The sequence below is a fragment of the Mytilus californianus genome, unplaced genomic scaffold (assembly GCF_021869535.1).
Source record: "Mytilus californianus isolate M0D057914Y unplaced genomic scaffold, xbMytCali1.0.p SCAF_4, whole genome shotgun sequence".
In the NCBI taxonomy this organism is placed as follows: Eukaryota; Metazoa; Mollusca; class Bivalvia; order Mytilida; family Mytilidae; genus Mytilus; species Mytilus californianus.
In genome coordinates this window covers 55,239,957-55,257,926 of record NW_026262690.1, presented here as the reverse complement: position 1 = coordinate 55,257,926, position 17,970 = coordinate 55,239,957, and the positions used below count along the sequence as shown (strand labels likewise).

At 32.2% G+C, this 17,970-nt stretch overlaps 2 protein-coding genes across 2 annotated transcripts in view; both read left to right on the top strand.

Moving 5' to 3' along the window:
* The window catches only part of LOC127698474 (monocarboxylate transporter 12-B-like), a 267,985-nt gene that overhangs the window by 34,949 nt on the left and 215,066 nt on the right, over positions 1 to 17,970 (top strand). The gene's annotated exons all lie outside the window — the stretch shown is intronic.
* Positions 5,786 to 14,831, top strand: LOC127698504 (LHFPL tetraspan subfamily member 6 protein-like). Its single transcript, XM_052202013.1, has 3 exons — positions 5,786 to 6,849; positions 12,844 to 12,942; positions 14,433 to 14,831. The coding sequence occupies exons 1-3, from the start codon at positions 6,468 to 6,470 to the stop codon at positions 14,561 to 14,563; spliced, it is 612 nt and encodes a 203-aa protein (XP_052057973.1). The 5' UTR covers positions 5,786 to 6,467; the 3' UTR covers positions 14,564 to 14,831.

Genomic DNA, 17,970 nt, shown 5'->3' with positions numbered 1-17,970 from the left:
ATTCAGTGTGTTATTTGCTGGTTTATCTTTTGACAAAGTAACTTTAACCCACAGTCATCCACTAACAAAATGATGAAGGGCTCATAAGATATTTTCTGGGGTAAACCTCTGCATAATTTCAGTCTTTTATAGGTACTTTGACCTTGACCTTGAAATACTGATCCTAGATCCCCAAATGGGCATTATCAAACCCAGTTTGGTAAATTTTACATATCATTCAAAAGAAAACAATTAGAAACCAAAATATTGCCCAGATTCACAGGCACTTGTCTCAGAAAAAAATTTCCTATATACCTTAATATAACACGTGTTATATTAAGGTATATATTAGGAAATATTTTTCTGAGACAAGTGCCTGTGCCCAGATTTCAGGAAACAGTAGCTTATGTGACCTTGACCTTTGCTGTACTTAGCCTCCTATCACAATGACATTATCAACCCAAATTTGGTAAATAAATTGTTTTTGGCTCAATAGCTTTTGTCCGAAACCAGAATGTGACATTTCTCAAATTATAAGCCGAGTTTGACTACATCGCAACTCGGCTAAAGTGTATTCATTACTATAGTGGTAGTGATATGCAGCTTCTCTTTGCATTATTGAAATTGGTGCCCTGGAACCTCTCTGCATTCGACGGGTTGAGTATATACATGTAGTTTCATAATTCAGAATAAGACCTGGATCTTTGTTACTAGTGTTCTTCAATCGGATTTATTTCCCTACATTTGTGTTTGTATTTAAAATTCGTTACTATATGCCTCTTTTAAAGACTTTCCAAAAATGAAAGAATCCCTCTTAAACGCATTTCAGGCCTCTTTTGTTAATTATCAATCACCACGTGAATCATCCTGATGTTGAACGGCTATGACGTATTTTCAAATACATACAACAGACTGGGTTTTATTTCAGTTAGTATAGCTGATGGACAGTATTTCGGCTACTAATTCTTTTCAATCTAAAATCAAATATAAAGGTGTGCAAGCTTATTAATATTTACCACAGTATGACGGAAATATCACTGTCTTATGACAGAATTAACATCAATTAGAACTCACTTACCTATTTGATAGTGGAAAAAATTATTTAACTAGACGTCTTAAACATGTTTCGAATTTGGACATCTCATTACGTAAAAATAATTTCTACTTTTCTCGCCGTTACGTTTCGTTCCATCAATGAAAATGACACTTATAAATTTTCATTTGTGCGTCCGAAACGTATTCTAGCTTTGCCTTCATCAGGAACGCTAAAACCTAGAAAATTGAAAGTATTTAGTAACTCTACATATATATATGACCAAATTAACCAAAACAGATTCGCCATGTGTTTAGTCTCAGTAGTACATAATCCATAACTACTGAGATTCAACATTATCTCAACAGGATGCGAATCTTTGATATTTGATATTGGCATTTTTGTTCTTCTTTCCCATAATTCCTTGTAAATTTCAAGCTGATACTTTCATAACATTGACAGAATTATGCTGTCTTTTCAGGCTTTCCAGCATGCGTTGTGCTTTCTAGTTTAGGACGGGGAGAGAGTTTTAAGTGTAATGTATTGTAATCAATTGCAAATTCAAAGGAAAAATTAGTATTATCACTCTTTTGTTTTACCTAAAGACAGATAAGGCTGCTTGTGACCCCCGTCATTTATTTTCTGAAAGGTATTTTATTACACTTTGGGGTCTCAAATAGTCGTCAAGTGCATATGTATGTAAGGAGTCGTAAACTGTTTTCCCAGAGTGGCCCATTGTATATGTTATTTGTCATCATGCATTGAGCTCAATCCCATGACTATATATGTTAACATGGTTTACAGATAAAAAATGGCCACTCAAACAATTTTTTTGAGAATATTATTAAAATGTTACTTTTACTAAATAAAATTATTTCCGTCTGTTTAGTCTGTCATTTCATTTTTTCTGTATATGATATATGTTACAGATTAGTATGAGTTACTGTAGCCCCATTTATTCTGTATATGATATATGTTACAGATTAGTCGGAGTTCCATACTGTAGCTCCATTTATTCTGTATATGATATATGTTACAGATTAGTATGAGTTCCATACTGTAGCTCCATTTATTCTGTATATGATATATGTTACAGATAAGTAGGAGTTACTGTAGCACCATTTATTCTTTATATGTTATATGTTACAGATTAGTCGGAGTTCCATACTGTAGCTCCATTTATTCTGTATATGATATGTTACATTAGTCGGAGTTCCATACTGTAGCACCATTTATTCTGTACATTATATATGTTAGAGATTAGTAGGAGTTCCATACTGTAGCTCCATTTATTCTGTATATGATATATGTTGCAGATAAGTAGGAGTTACTGTAGCACCATTTATTCTTTATATGATATATGTTACAGATTAGTCGGAGTTCCCTACTGTAGCTCCATTTATTCTGTATATGATAAGTTACATTAGTCGGAGTTCAATACTGTAGCACCATTTATTCTGTATATTATATATGTTAGAGATTAGTAGGAGTTCCATACTGTAGCTCCATTTATTCTGTATATGATATATGTTACAGATTAGTAGGAGTTACTGTAGCACCATTTATTCTGTATATGAAATATGTTGTAGATTAGTAGGAGTTCCATACTGTAGCACCATTTATTCTGTATATGATATATGTTATAGATTAGTAGGAGTTCCATACTGTAGCACCATTTATTCTGTATATGATATATGTTATAGATTAGTAGGAGTCCCATACTGTAGCACCATTTATTCTGTATATGATATGTTACATTAGTCGGAGTTCCATACTGTAGCACCATTTATTCTGTATATGATATATGTTATAGATTAGTAGGAGTCCCATACTGTAGCTCCATTTATTCTGTATATGATATGTTACATTAGTCGGAGTTCCATACTGTGGCACCATTTATTCTGTATATGATATATGTTATAGATTTGTAGGAGTTCCATACTGTAGCTCCAATTATTCTGTATATGATATATGTTATAGATTAGTAGGAGTTCCATACTGTAGCTCCATTTATTCTGTATATGATATATGTTATAGATCAGTAGGAGTTCCATACTGTAGCACCATTTATTCTGTATATGATATATGTTATAGATTAGTAGGAGTCACATACTGTAGCTCCATTTATTCTGTATATGATATGTTACATTAGTCGGAGTTCCATACTGTAGCACCATTTATTCTGTATATGATATATGTTATAGATTAGTAGGAGTTCCATACTGTAGCACCATTTATTCTGTATATGATATATGTTATAGATTAGTAGGAGTTCCATACTGTAGCACCATTTATTCTGTATATGATATATGTTATAGATTAGTAGGAGTTCCATACTGTAGGACCATTTATTCTGTATATGATATATGTTATAGATTAGTAGGAGTCCCATACTGTAGCTCCATTTATTCTGTATATGATATGTTACATTAGTCGGAGTTCCATACTGTAGCACCATTTATTCTGTATATGATATATGTTATAGATTAGTAGGAGTTCCATACTGTAGCACCATTTATTCTGTATATGATGTATGTTATAGATTAGTCGGAGTTCCAACAGTAGCTCCATTTATTCTGTATATGATATATGTTATAGATTAGTAGGAGTTCCATACTGTAGCACCATTTATTCTGTATATGATGTATGTTATAGATTAGTCGGGAGTTCCAACAGTAGCTCCATTTATTCTGTATATGATATATGTTATAGATTAGTAGGAGTTCCATACTGTTGCGCCCTACTCCATAGTAGATCACCTTAGTGGTTAAATGTGTCCTTATCTTGCATTCCTGAGGGTAGTGCCTTAAGTTTCTTCTCAGGAAGCCGAGTGTGTAGATGTTCTTTTTAGCTCGCTTTGGCATGTGTATGATCCATTTCATATCTCCTGATATTTGTAGACCTAAGTATGGTACTCAGTATTTATAGTTTAATACACTCTATGGACTGTAACCCATAAATTCAATCACAGGTATTTTACAAGAAAATGGCACCATTATTCATGAATGTATACACACCTCTACAAAACATATTTGAACCCTGCCATAATTGTATCGGCCTATGTCAGCTGGATGGGCTAGTCACACAGGATATTTATACTTTTAAAATATGTATTATATTATTCCACTGTATGTTAAATTTGATAGCTAAATCAATGTTTGATTGGTTGAGACCATTCCACGTGACACTGAACAAAACTTCATATAATACTGTAAGTAACGTTTTGAACGTTTTTAAATTGCGTTAGTAAAGTCACTATCGTGTTCAAAATTATTTCAGACGTAAATTCAAAACTTAAATAATAGATAATAATCTTTTGATCAGTACTGTTTATCAATGTTTTAAATTATGTAGTGTTTAGTTATGAAAACAAGTGGTTAAGAAAAATGTATATAAATTAATATTTTATTTTCAGGTACTTAGTAGTAAACAAAGTATAGGCAGTGGAATAAAACATTCATTTCCCTTGGCTTAGGGAGATATGAAGATCAATTCACCCTCGAAAAATCATATAAAATCATATTTTTCTCGGGCTAGGCCCTCGGGAAATATGAATTTTCTTGGGTGAACAAATCTTCATATCTCGATTAGGCACGGGAAATAAATGTATAAAGTTCACCAAAGATACTAGGCTTATACTTTTGTACATTTTCTTGGGTGAACAAATCTTCATATGTCCCTCAGGCACGGGGGAAAAATGTATAAAATTCACCAAAGATGCCAGGCTTATAATTTTGTACGCCAGACTATCATTAGATATTTTAATAATAAAGTTGATTGACTGTCCTTAGAAAGATCTATATTGCTTTCATTATAATTTTTTTTTTTGAATATGGAAACATATCCGGGGTAATGGCACAAATGATGAATGAGATTTAAGTGAGTTCATATAGTTAGATGCTGCTAGAATATTAACAAGGCTTAATAAGAGCACATGCATCGAAATGAAAATTATACGCGGAATTAAAATGGGTTTTCTCACTAGAAAAGGCGACAAAAAACAAACCATTACTTTTGCAATAAGATATTTCTGGTGATACTCCTGAATACTAGCACATGGCTGCAGATTTTATCCGTTTTCAAACATATATATTTATAAGAATATCAACCTTTATGCATCGATTTCGTACTGTTTATTTTTTTTTACCATGATATGAAATAATAATTTTAAGTCAACCGTGAACATTTCAAGAGGGGTATTGCTTCCGCTGACTGACTGGGATAATAAATGATTTTACAAAAACAGATAATATTAGATTATTGAATCCATCTTGTATGTGGAAAATTTGTACAGATTTTGCTATTGTCTAATCATTTTTTCAATATACACAATTTTGATGTTTAAAGAATATAATAATTTGATTTGAACAGAACGACAAGTACTGCCTTTGTACGAATGTACGCTTAACACTGCTGGAGTAAGAAGGATAAAGATAAAGCATTTATTAATACACAGTTCAATAATGTGGGGATATAATATAGATATCAAGGAATTAGCCATCTTTTCGCATAGAACTACCTGGTACTTTGAATAAATATTTTGATCATAAACATTTCCTTGTTCGTGTGTAATGTATGGGAAAATGCATCTGTCATTTTGTTTCAAATTTGTTTAATTAATATTCTAATGAGGTTGCAATCGAGCCCACGTATTTAAAATGTTATCTATTTGGTGTCTTATAGATTCTACATATCTATATATAACTTCAATCAAACTCAGTTTTCCACTAATAAAATAATTAAAATATATGAATGTAAAAACCGTGAAAAATAAAGTGGATGAAGCCATCATATGATGAATCATTTAGATCGATACACTTGAATCTTGCGTGCTTCTCTGAAAGATTTTACAAATGCGCGTCTGGCTTTCAGATTAAATTCTTTTTTCATGGTGATTCCTAGCATGTGTATTGGACTAGATAAAGATTGCGATAAATAATGTAAATGTTCTACCAGTTTCTAATAAACAAAGATTAGACGTTTCTTGGGTATACATAAAAGTAAACTGAGTAGATTTATTGAACACTGAAAACGTGATCTCCGATCTTTATTAAAAATATCCAAATAGAAATTTACAACTTTATATATATATATATGTTATCACCACTTGTGTCAAAAATATGAATGAATGAATGTGAACAGAAGATCGTTCAATCTTCACTGACAATTATTATTTAATTTACGGTTGGATTGATGTAGTATATACAATTTGACATGTAAATAACACCGTTTTTACCCACTGACACGGTTTTGGTCTTGTCAATAACGGGATATTAAAGAATTGGATAACGAGCCTAAATTTAGTGTGGATTTCTGTATTGTTAACTATGTGACATTTAAACACTTACAAAGGATTTCCAGCAGGACTATTAATGAATATAACTTAAGGATGTACAATAACAAATAGTATTTTCGTTTGCTATTTTTCTCATGTGAAAAATTATAAGATCTTGAAATGGGTAGTTTGAACAGTTGTGGTGCCTTCTGGGCGTTTACATCATTTTTAGCCGCACTTGGTGCTTCAGTGGGATTTTATTTACCATACTGGTTGCAGGGATCTTTACAAGGAACAACTGTTTATTTTGGTGTTTTTCGAAGATGCAATTACCCACATATTGCCTCTGGTAGTCTGACGCCCGTTATTGTTAACGAATGTGGTAGATATGCCACATTTGACGATATTCCGAGCTTATCATGGAAAATAGCCACCCTAACAATTGGAGTTGGATGTGGACTAGCCTTGCTGGTATCGTTTGTTGCCATTTTGGCTGTATGTATTGATGGCATAATGTCTCCTACGGTTGCAAGATCAGCTGGAATTTTTCAATTTTGTGCAGGTAAATAAAAAGTTAAAAAATTTAGTTTTAGAGCCTATAATTTTAAATTTTAGAGAACAAAAAGGACGTCTTTTAGGGGAGTATGGAGAACACCGGCCAATGTCTCAAATATGTTATGCTTCGAAAATTTCACTTTCTTATATTGTAGCCAATAATGTTGCTGAAATTTCAAATTTGGAAGGAAATATTTCTAACCCTCTTTTTTTATGCTTTTAATTTATTTTTGTAGGTTACATATTTACAAATTACTATGGTTTGACCTAAAATAATCTTTGTTAACATTTTCTTGCAAAAAATCAATATTGTCACCAACATCTGTGGTCTGTTGTGAGTCATAAAATGTCATTATTTCTCTGTTTTGGAGAGACAGTCGATAAAGACATAAAATTGTAACATTAAGCATCATTATAACATTAATTACGATAATGATTAAATGGAGCCATTGCAGCTATCAACGGTTGTTGAGGTTGTGGAGCGGCTCCACTGTAATGAATTACTGGAAAGGTCTACACGTGGTAGAAGGTTGAAATTTGATGGGGTGTTCCACCGTGTGTGTATGTATTGCAAAAAGTAAAGCTTGCGGTTATAATATATTTGATCGGATTATACAGCCTGTATTGATGGTCATGCAGCTCCTCAAGTACTAGCATGCGTATGAGAATGTGACATGATTATCAGCGGTTGTGTTGACGGTTTCATGATAGGTGGACTATTTATATGAAATTTGGACAGGGGCGAACATATCATTCCACATGTCAATTTTCAGTGACCTCGGCAATTTCAGAGGAAAGATACGACCAGGCAAATAACGCCGAATAAAAGGTGGCATAAAAAAATACGTACGGTGACCTGTAGGTATTTTCATACTTGTCCTTTGTAGGATATTGTACCTTTTCCTCTCATAATAACATATATAAAAAACAATGCAATAAGAAGTTGTCTTTTTATGGAAATATAAAAGATAAATACATCAGAAAAGTACTATTGAATTGTACCTTTCAAAATTTCTTTTTTTTTTATTTACATGTATATATATTTCTGTTTCCATTCTCAATTTTTTATATAACACAACATGTCATAACATTTTTTTCATTAAATACCCTTTAAAACTTTTAAGTTGGTTTTTCATAAACGAATGCTCGGTTCAACAAATTTAAGCAGTATTATTCAATAATGACCCATTAAGCTTACATGCAGAAATTTGTACTTTGAAAGTAGTAATAAAATATTTATATTATATCATAATTTTTTGTACAAAAAACCAAAACAATAAATATCGTAAACATGGGTAGAACTTTTGGAATACAAAAAATATTTTAGAAATAGCTCGGCTTCATTGCATGTAGTGTGCTCTCGATTATACAAAACAAAGTTAAGTAAGAATATCACGATGAAAAAATATCAACACACAGTAAAAAAAAACCTTATTTTTCGTCTTACATTCAACGTATGTATGCATAAATACAAACAAGACATAAACAAAAAGGGCAAATGATATAAGGTTACTATGTTTCAGTGAATTTCGTCTCTGTTTTTCGTAAGATATCGCGGTTCTACATGTAGCACCATTATCATCTAATACTGGTAATCTATTCAATAATTATGCAACACCTTTTTTATAAGGATTTTCCATGCAACAAATCCGAGAATTTTTTAAACACTATGGTTACCAACTCTTATATATTACAGATTTGTTTTTATTTAATTAACCTTTATAAGTTGGTATCTACTATATACGTCTGATTTTAGATACATTCATCGCGTTTGATATCAGAAGTTGGTGCAATGTTTGACAGTTTCTTGTACATCACGGGTCATGTAAGAGGGGAGATACGGTGGTGATCATTTCCCAAAATCCGCTTTATTCCCTTGTCTTCCCAGATCTCACGTTTTGTTTATCCCTTATACCCCACAACCACTATATTTGTAATTGTGATAATCTGTTTTCTCTGTAGCTATCCCCGGTTATAATGTCTTATTAAACAAAGTAAGAATATACAAATAATGTGTAAAATATTGACACGAACGTGATAATACCACCCAGACTGAATCGGAACAGTTAAACAGAATCGGAAACCTTTTTAAGTTTGGAGTATTGTTTTGTACATATGGCTTTCTATATGTGGCGTCTGCTTAGTAGATGATCACGAATGAATATAAAATCTGAGACTGCGTTTAGTAAAGAAAAAGTACCATTGCGTGATGACAGTATTCACAACTTCAAAATTAATGATCACAATCTCTAAATTTTGCATTTGAACAATACACTTCACTTTTTATTTGCTATCAGCCTTTCGTTTCTCATGCACACCAACATGCTTTGTATATCGCCAGTTCGGATACTTTACATATTCTTGTTGAACTGAAGTGATTTAAGGTCATTTAATCAAAACAGAAGTCTAGTCAAAAGAAACTTAAGTATTCTAAAGGATGATTTATTTCTTCCATTAAACGGAACATGACATTTAATATGGAGATCGTCTCATTTGAGTTTGCCCTAACTTAATCTTGAATGTTTCATCTTATCTAAAATATGTCCTCTTCTATAATACAAAAGGTTTGAAATGTATACAAAATATTTAACTGAATACATAGTATACTTATCCACTTGATTATATCATAATTCATATCTATGTTCATCTAAATGTTTGGATTTAAACATACATAGCTCCAAGCCAAGGCATGTACAGTTTCATTTTAGAAAAAGACTGTACTATTATTCTATTATTCTAATAATGACATTTTCTTCCAATGTGTAGTAGTATTTATTAGCGCATTGGATTATAGCATATGGAAGAGTTTGAATGAGTAAAGTCTTCGCTTATATTTTTCTTGTTGTTAATCGTACAATGAAACATTTAACATTTTTAAAAATACGAGGTGATTGTTTAGCTGTTTTAATACTTGCTATTAGTTACTTTTGCCAGATCTTCTGAGACGATACTTCACATTTAGTATATAGATTATTTCCACTCGCCGCGAAGCACTGTTAGCTGCGTATACTCTCTTCTTTTCAGAATGAAAGATAAAACATCTCACGAGTTTCAGTAGCGTAAATTTGTTTCCCGTTTTGAAATAGAGAGATTGTTAAATATGCAAGTATGTAGTTACAGCAGTTGTGAGTCAATCTAACAACACAATGTAAAACGGCCTTTAATGAAAAAAGTGCAGATAACTGACACAGCTTCAACAGGTTATTTTTTTCGTTTGTATCCCAAAATGAACCTCCTAATTTTCTAGCTTCAGTTATATTTCTTGGCCATTTCACTTAATCATAACTTGGTTAATTGTTATAAAAAACCTCATCAAAGATACCAGACTTGTTATTTTGTACGCCAGACACAAAAGACTCATCAGTGACGCTCGAATAAAAAAAGTTATACGGTCAAATAAAATACGTTGAAGAGCATTGAGGACCCAAAATTACGAAAGGTTTTCCCAAATGCAGCTACGGTAAATCTATTGCTGTGGTTGAAAATCTTTAGTATTTATAATGTTCTCATCTCAAAATATCAGTAGATCTTCAGCACAGAAAGTTATGAAGCTTGATATCACCTATCAATCCACGTAAAACACTTTTTAAAGCAATACGGGTGTGTCTTCAGAGAATTCCTTCCGATGTAGAGCTACCTGTCGCGATATTACCGTTGACAGACATATCTTAAATGATAATAATTAAAGAAAAAACTATTCGAAATATTTCAGGCTCATAATTTGGTACGCCAGACGCGCGTTTCGTCTACATGTGAACCATTAGGGTCACCCCTATTGAAACAGGTGGTAGGCCAAATGAAATACGAAGTTGAAGATCATTGAAACCGAAAAATCCAGCAAGTTGTTCCATACACGGCTCAGGCCATCTATGCATTGAGGTATAAAACCTTAGTGTTTCGAATACATCAACCTTTTATAAACTGTAAATTCACCAGGATCATAATTGATAACGGATGTAGGAAGCTATTAATTGCTCCCTACCATGGTATACCCTCTGACAAATAATTCACAATTGATCACTGATGTGGGGAATTATTAATGGGTCCATACCTTGGTATAATCTTTGGAAGAAAAATTATATATGCAAACAAGTGCAGTGTAAATAAAAGTTTATCAGCACATTTTGTGATTGTTAAGTAAAACTATAGACCAAATATGTATTGTTTTCAGATATAGACCAAATATTCTTCAACAGATTGTAAACTTTTTTGTCTTTACAATCTACAAGGAAATAGAAGGGTTTTAAATCATGACATGGAAATATTATTTTACTAGATAGACTTCTGATATACAAAACATTATCAAATCTGGTGTTCCATCTGTATATGATTGTTATGAAAGACAAAAGTTATCAGATTTTCTGTCATAACGTAAACCCTCAAATACAAAATTATTGTCTGTATGTATTAGATACACCTTGCAGGCGTTAGCCCGAATGTGTGTATCTAATTTACACCAAGATATTATTGCCAATGTAGAATGATAGTTTTCAATAATTTAGGAGGGGTTCTTTTGTCGATTTGATCATATGTTACTGAAAAGCATAATAAATGCAGGGTATCCAATTTCATGTAACGAAATCTTGGTGTAATTAAAAAAAGGAAACACGCCTGTGATTGGAACTGTAAGAGAAGTCACAACATTCAGAAGTTCATGTATATCTATATCTATATTCGAAGGTAAACTTAATTAACGTAAAGGTGTAAAAACAATCCAAATTTCAAAAAGATTATCATTATTTCATCATTTGTCCTTTTTATGTCAATTTATTTTTTAATGGTTTATACTTTAAAAATTAGACCACAGAATAAAAGGAAAAAAACGGGATGAAAATCATACTGAATTCATATTGTCGCTCCCTTACCCATACGTACGGTATTCATATATCATTAGTTTACAGGAAGGGAAAGGATATGGAGTTCATGTAAATGTAGTTTTATGAGACGCATTTTTTGTAGTCATATAAAGGAAATCGTATAATCAATCGTATTTTGCTGTTAACGCCTGCCTATGACTTGTTCGCCAAAAAAGAAAATCATGTTTTTCACGATATCTATAAATTTTAAGTATAAAATCGTCCAAAAAAATAATAAAAGAATACGCATCGCTTCACTCGGCGATATATCTTCAATAACCGGGATGTACGTCTCCCTTTCAAAAATCCAGTATTCGCCCCTGCGTTCTCGCCAGTGTCCGTATTATTTAGTGCCTTTTTTATCATCATTGTCTTTTTTCATATATTTTTTTCGGTATTTTTCTAGCGTATATTTTGGTTGCTTGGATCAGAGCAGTAAGATAAACGCCTAATTCTTAATAACAAATTGGTTGGTCTAATGCAAACACAGAGTTATTTTGTTCCCATTCCAAACTCCATTGAGATCTTTCAGCGGCCGGGTTAGATTACATGTAAATGTAACGACAGAGGTCCATGATTCATAGATTTTAAAACTATTTATTGTTATCTAAATATTAAGACAGGTTTGTCGGTATTTTAATGTCTATTTACAATATAATTACATGTGTACCTACGAGGTCAAATTGTACCAAATTTTAAAGAAAGAAAAATTGACAGACAAGCCCTTTAAACGACTTACACTGAAATCAATAAGTTTTTGTTGTTGAAAACAAGTTTTACGAGATTTTATTGGAAGTCCTTTCTATAAAAAAAAAGTGGTGACATTTTCTATTATTTGCACCTGTTCGGTTGGTGTTTTAATTTTTTCAAATTATTTACTTAAATATTTTGTAATTGTATTATTGATTAAACTGTGTCGTTTAAATTTTTAGTCATTTGTAAAGGGTATTTAAAGAGTCAAAGTGGCCTTTTACTGAGAACTAATAAAATATTTCCTATTATAAACAAAGAACTTTCCTTCCAAAGAAATATCTTGTTTTCACAACACGACCCTAAACTGGTGTCCTTTATTTGCGACAGCAGTCGTCTTAGGCTAACATTAAGTAGGTCTATTCACATTCATATATATATATATACTTTTTCAGGACTTCTGATCGGAGGAGGCGTTGCACTCTATCCCAATGGTTGGGACAGTCCAGAAGTAAACCAAGCCTGTGGTAATCGTTCTGATGCATATGTCATGGGTAAATATTGACATTAAAATGTCATGACAACAAACTAGGATTTATCTTCTTTGTCATATAAATAGAGCTCATTGGATAGTTTTTGGCACATCCGCCCCTTAAAGGTTGATTTTCAATTGTTTTTTGCAGTCCTTTGCTATTATTTCGAAAACCATAGGAGCTAGGTTTCAAGGATAAAGCAAAAAAATGTCAGCATGACGAAATCAAGTTTTTGACTGATATCTTTTAAATTATAGGAGTAAGATTAAAACGTAAATTGCGAAAATGATCAGCACGATAAGATGTTTCCACCATGAAAATTTGAGAAAAATTCCAACTACCTTTTTTGGAATTATTGCCCCTGTAATATCTATTTTTTAACCATTTTCGCAGATTTTTGCTGTCATCGTAAACACTAAAGGTGCTAGGTTAAAAGTGTAAAATTGCAAAAATTATCAGCATAACAAGATTGCTCTGCTATTAGAAAATCCGACAAACTGCTTTGAAGTTATTTTCTCTGAAATGTTGACATTACTAGTTTTTTTTTAAAGTTTTGGCTAATACCTCAAAAACTATAGGAGCTATGTTAAACATGTATATTACAAAATAATCAGCAACACAAATTACTAGTATGTGAAATTGAGAATGGAAATGGGGAATCTGTCAAAGAGACAAGAACCCGACCAAAGAGCAGAAAATAGTGAAATATGAGTTTTAGATAAATATTCCTAAAGTAATGAACATAGAGAAGTTGTATAGAAAGGATCTCATTAGCAGACTTGCTATTTTTTTCACCAGATGATCGATACAGGCACAGGTGTACCTCTTGTTTTTCCTGTACAGAAACGTAACATATTGCTAAGTTTGCTGTATGTTTTAAAAATTTGATAATTATGAATAAAAGAATTCATAGAATAGGTAGAATAAAGGTAAACTATGTTGCGATCATGTGGAATTATAAAAGTTGATTGACCATCTGATTAGAATTCCGATCTATCGTGTTTCGCTTTGTCGTCGAACTGTAAATGTTATATAGGAATACCGAAACCACAGATCTTTATATTTGAATTAGATTGGTTGATATTTACTTATAGCCAATTATATATAATTTGATGGTTATTAGAATTGTAGTGTATTTTTGTGTGCATTAAGAACTTGTTGACCGCATCTGAAGATTGAAAAATGATGTATGAAGCATTTAGAAATTAAATCGTGAAAAGGCTGTTTAGAATGGAGGTAAAATAAATGCAGTAAATATGCATTTTTTCACATTTCTCTAAAACCTGAAACAATTCTTACAGATCAGTGTGAAATAAGATTGTTTATTTTGTCAATATTGTTCAATGTGTTCTAAATGCATACAATATTTCAAAAAATCTACGGCTACCTTGTTTTTAACCACCGACAAAAAAAAATGCAAATTTACTGAAACTAAATTTACAAAGATTCCTTTCATACTGAACACATTGAATTTGAAGTTAAAAAATTAAAACATGTTTCATCCATTTCAGGTGATTGCAAGTTTTACTGGTCATTTTATCTAACAGCAGCAGGTGCCGGAATAACAATACTGTGGTCACTCATATCTTGTCATGCTTCTCATAAGAAACGTAGTGGACCGGTGCCTTATACAGATATTTGATATTTATCTCAATGCATCCGTTGTATGAACATGACATAACAAGACAAGCTTAAGTTTGGAGGATGAACTTTATATACCCGAAGATGTAAAGACCGTATGTTAAAATCTCAAAGGCGAAAGGTGCTTGATGATGTCAAATAAACATTATTCACTATCCAAACCGCCATGTTATCAAACGGAAAATTAAGCTTCAATATTAGCTTCGTAAATGGGTGCAATATTCAAGTGTATATTTTCTAAATCAGTATTAATATATGATAACCAATTATATCTGCTATCATTACTATTATTTTAAAGATTGCATTCCTATATATATATATATATCTAAAGTGCACGTTGCCCATAAGGAACACACGCCTTTAAAAGCATCACATAACTCATTATTGCACGGGAATGGCTTTGTTTACAACCATTCAAGAGAATATATGTCATTTTGTGATAATATGAATTACCATCGATATGGTCAAAATTATGAATTTAAAAACTGTTTACAAAACTTTGAATTTTTCGAAATACTAAGGATTTCCTACCCAAGGAATAGATTACCTTAGCTGTATTTGGCAAAACCTTTCGGAATTGTGGGTCGTCAATGCTCTTCAAATTCGTATTATATTTGGCCCTTTTAACTTTTTTGATTCGAACGTCACTGGTGCGTCTTCTATCGACGATAGGCTCTTCTGGCGTACACAATTTGAATTCTGGTATTTACAGTGATCTCCGAATGAAAGCAAAATAATTCATGAGTTATCTCCCATAGTATGTAAACTATTCAAGGATAATTATTTCACTTTACATTAAGCAACATCAAATAACAAAAGAAAAACGAAAACTTACGTCGTAAAATTATTTAGAGGCAACAGAAGTTTACCGATGGAGGTCAAATCTCCTAAATTCATTCAGAACATAAAATCAAGATAAAATAAAACATGACGGAATCGCGTGAAAACGATCGAGATTGGATGCGCCCACAAGGTAAGCGTCTCCTAATATGTATGCATCACCTACCGTGCGAATCCACAATCCGTCAAAATGCAACTGTATGGGATAGCTTATATAAAATACAAAGCGGTAAAACACAATAGCCACTTTCTCAGTAAATTATACACACACGTCACTTCACAAAAAAATATTCGTGTAATGTAAAAACGAATTTAATAGTTATACTGTAGTTTAATTATATGATTGAATAATATTTAATTTAAGAAAACAATATGTTAACAATTTTAGTTAAGATTCAGATTCAATATATATATATATATATATATATATATAAGTACGTCTGAACCAGTGACAACTCTACAACAGATTTATCCATCGGACCACCAGCAGTGATGGTGATACATGGCTGTGTACATTCTGTATCTACAACTCGTCTAAACATCAGTCCAACAATGTTAGATCTGTAAATTTGCTTTCGCAAATTTTTTATTCTTCCCTCGCCGGGATTCGAACTCATGCTACTGAGATATCGTGACACCAAATCGCCTGCACTATATCCGACGCGCTAGACCACACGACCACCTAGGCTTCACTATAATAAAGCTTTCGGTGGCCGGGTATTACCTTTCCTCGTCAGTTTTAATCTAGCGTCGTAATACAGTACATGATATATAAGGCATGAAGATGGAATTGTTACAGATCAGCTGAAATATCTATTGTAAAGGATCCTACAAATTAATGCAAGATACAGTCACAGAAATAATTATATTTATAAGTACGTCTGAACCAGTGACAACTATACAACAGATTTATCCATCGGACAGGGTTTAAGAACATCTGTTGTTCGACCTGCTAGTCAAATGCGTTTTGTTAAAATATACTTTTTCACTTTTTTGGAAAATGTTGTTTGTGCTGTATTTAGACCCCTCTACCAAGTTTTTGCATGCACACGTATAAAATTGCGGTTTTTATCCAACGCAATCATAGGTTTAAACGTTGTTTTCAATGTAGACTTGATTTTTACCCCCTCCCCGACCGGGGCTGGAACCTGTACTTTTGCACTTCTCATTTCTACGACAACACCGCCTAACATTGCGCAGATGCCTTATCCCCTCCTCTAACTATAGCTCATATAAAACCAGCTTTCGTTTCATGAGGTGTTACCTTCTCGTAGGTATTAAACAAGGACATATACATATCGTATGCCATAGTTTCACCACTAGTAATGCATAAAAATACAGAACATCCCCAAAGTATATCCACAACAGAACATAATTTATCTGCGAGGATAAAAAATATGAGACTGTTTTATATATTTTCCAATAAACTCAAATTAAAATAACACCGAATGAAAAAAGTATGTTGTCAGCTCAAAATGAGTTTGAAAAATATACAAATTTTCCGTCATCAGATAAAATATCAACATCATCATGTTTCATTATTTCACTTGATAAACTACTCAAACCTATTTATAACGAGCATTGTAATATAACATATTTCTATTTCTCATCCTTATAATTACATATTCTTGGCGACCTGTTTCGATTGAAAAAAGAGCTACCCCGCATGTTAATATTGTAAACGAACTCCTGTATCTGTATAGAACTTGCTTAGATTTTCAAAACTAACTCTAAACATTTGATTTCGTAACTTTGTACCAACATTTTGTGACAATATTCAACTTTAGCAATTAACCTACAGGGTTATATCTGAAATATAAGTATCTTATTATTTCTTGAAAAACATAAAACTGGAAAGTTTCGTATATATTTAGATCACTGCTGTTTTAACAGGATTTTATTAATCAAATTGAAACATGTCTGAAAAAGAGGACATACCAGATAATAAGAAGATGAATGATTGCCAATGAGACAACTTTCCACCAGTAAATGTTAGAAATGACGTACAAGTTAAGATCATATTATCTTTTAAGAGTGTATGTAAAAAGTAAAATAACAAAAATACCGAACTCCAAGGAAAATTCAAAGCGGAAAGTCCCTTAACAAATGGCAAAATCAAAAGCTCAAACACATCAAACGAATGGAAAACAACTGTCCTATTCCTGATTTGGTACAGGTATTTCCTTATATAGAAAAAGGTGGATTAAACCTGGTTTTATTGCTAGGTAAACCTCTCACTTGTATGCCAGTCGCATTCCATTATATTGACAACAATGTGCATGTCAGCAAAACAAACAGACATAATAGGTAAACATGTCAAAACTTGGGGTACAGCAGTCAACATTGTGTTATAATCTTAATCACTATAAAACTTAACAACTATGTCAACAAGAACAATTAATTGCTTGATGGTAAATATCGTAAATCCATTATGAAAACACAAATCACGATAGAAATAGAAAAATACTGAGGGAATCGCATGAACTCAATAAGGCGACAGGAGTTTATCATTGATATTGTCATATTAATTGATTAACTGTTTACAAAACTTTTAATTGTTCTGTTATG

Coding starts and splice junctions, on each gene's coding strand:
- LOC127698504 (XM_052202013.1), top strand. CDS start 6,468: ATGGGTAGTTTGAACAGTTGTGGTGCCTTCTGGGCGTTTACATCATTT. Junction 6,850..12,843: donor AATTTTTCAATTTTGTGCAG/GTAAATAAAAAG, acceptor ATACTTTTTCAG/GACTTCTGATCGGAGGAGGC. Junction 12,943..14,432: donor TTCTGATGCATATGTCATGG/GTAAATATTGAC, acceptor CATCCATTTCAG/GTGATTGCAAGTTTTACTGG.